The following is a 2,134-nucleotide window of genomic DNA, read 5'->3' on the forward strand; positions in this document are numbered from 1 at the left end:
CCATTGTACAAGTTAATTATCTCTTAAACAGGACTAAAGAAGTTTATGGTGAACGAAGCGTGCAGAATACAGATTGTAAAATGGTAATCTAACTCCAGTAATTAGTAGAAGATCTGACAGGTTGTTATGAAAACGACTCATAATTTCCATGAAAAATAAAGCAATTGTTTGCAAAAATTCATCTTCAAGTTATCATGGAAGTTCTCTATTTCCTTCAAGCCTTTCTCGCTTTGTGTACTATTGATCCTTTTCTAGTCACTATTGTTATACACTGCAGCTTTGAGTGTCTAAAAGCATCCAGCATCTGAAACTTACTTTAAGGGACACCAAATTATTCTTTCCTACCCAATGCATAGCCCACATGTTTTGCAGATATTTTCTTTCACGGATTTTTTCTCTTCCATTGTATCTTATTTTAGCTTTTAACAGTGACAATAACAATAACGTGATAATGTTTCCAAAACATGCATTAGGGGAAAAGAAAGAAATTACATAAAGCGAACTTATACTTAAACGGGCATAATTTATCTTGAAAAGAACTCTGTACAAGAAGAACATCTTTCTAGCTAGATTGGCCTAGCTAATCCATGGCATTAGGACCAAAACATCTTCTCCTGAGAGGATTCCAGACCCATTGAACAAGAAACTTTCTCCCTTTCACTCCATGTAAATTGAAACCATTCCCCCAAGAATCCTTATAAACTTGTCCAACATATCCACCACCAGCACCAGTCCCATAAACACCCAAGCATAAATCAGCAATCTCAGTAGGTGAAATAGGATTATCCCCAGCATACCAAGCATTCACAAGAGGGTTACTAGAGACCTCAGCTAGTTCATGAGCTATCACACTGATCATCCCATCAACTCCCGGATCGCCATTTGGCGCTCCCATTAAGTTATTTCCTCCATTCATTGTGTTTGGTGGTGGCTTCCCTGAATTCTTAGGCCAAGCAAAAGGATAAGCACAGAAACCAGGACATTGCTTCCCACTATAACCAACCCAAGCATAAGGGACTGTCACTCCAAGAATTGAAGGGAATGTGAAGTAATGAAAACCACATACAGCCCTACAGAAATCTTGAACTTGAACATCATAAGATGTTAACACTAAGTAAACTCCATTCCTAAAATTCATTGGTAGAGACTTTGGGTATGATCTGACTGCATTATTGATCACATACTGCATGGATAATCTGCTGAGGTACTTTCCTTGTGAGTATTTGAAGTCAAAGAATTCACCAGAAAGTGAAATGGTTGAGATGTTTTGGCCAGTTTGATCTGTGTACAGCCGAACGGTTCGCCACCAATCAGCAACAGAAGGATGAGGTGCATAAGAAGAAGAAAAGGAGTTGAGAAAGTCTCTAATTGTGGCTTGATGAGAAGGGTTCCAATAGCCATACCATATTACATAAAGTTTAATAGGAGAAGAAAGAACAGGTCCCATATGGTATTCAAGATTAACAAGATCAGAAGAACCTTCATAGTTCTTGTTTTCACTATATGGAATCCATGAAAAGGCAACATATGAAAAGCAAGATGAAGATAGCAGCAAGAAGAAATGGAGATAATGAAAAAAATGAAGCTTATTGTCCATTTCTCTGGTTTCTTTGTCAGATAGAGACAAAGGGATGTTTCTTGGGATTTATATAGAGGGAATTAGAAGATAGGTTGGATTCTTCAAATTACTATTATATTCTTTCTTTGGAGGGAGAAAATGAAAAAATTGAAAAGCATGCTAACATAATTCATTTGTTGTATCACTGGTCACTTTATTTTAATGATGGACATGCATGTTACTATCTATTTTTTCTTTATTCCATCTATAATGACTAAGCAAAATGGCAGTTGGTCCGTGTGTCTGATTAACCAACCTTCTAATGTATTATATGCGCATTTATGCCAATTCTGGTAAAACTTTGGGATCTGCGAGAGAACATTTGTTTACAATTTACTCAAAAGTGGTCTAGCCTTTCCCCCTCAATTCATCGGGCATCTGAAATTTACTAGCTCGACTAATTAGATTCTCATTCCATAGGACCAGTTTAATGGAGAAAGTGTCTCCTATTGTAATTTGAACTCGAGACCCTCGTTAAAGGTGAAGAGATCTCGCATATAGCAACATTACCCTTGA

The 2,134-nt window shown here is 37.1% G+C and overlaps 1 protein-coding gene across 1 annotated transcript; it reads right to left on the reverse strand.

The window, feature by feature from the left end:
- Window positions 1-441: 441 nt before the first annotated feature.
- On the reverse strand, window positions 442-1,866 carry LOC107858937 (protein EXORDIUM-like 7). Its single transcript, XM_016703747.2, has one exon. The coding sequence runs from the start codon at window positions 1,595-1,597 to the stop codon at window positions 581-583; it is 1,017 nt and encodes a 338-aa protein (XP_016559233.1). The 5' UTR covers window positions 1,598-1,866; the 3' UTR covers window positions 442-580.
- Between the last annotated feature and the right edge of the window lie 268 nt (window positions 1,867-2,134).

The sequence above is a fragment of the Capsicum annuum genome, chromosome 2 (genome assembly GCF_002878395.1).
Source record: "Capsicum annuum cultivar UCD-10X-F1 chromosome 2, UCD10Xv1.1, whole genome shotgun sequence".
Lineage (NCBI taxonomy): Eukaryota > Viridiplantae > Streptophyta > Magnoliopsida > Solanales > Solanaceae > Capsicum > Capsicum annuum.

Excerpts from the sequence above, each read along its gene's own strand:
- LOC107858937 (XM_016703747.2), bottom strand. The coding sequence starts at position 1,597 with ATGGACAATAAGCTTCATTTTTTTCATTATCTCCATTTCTTCTTGCTG.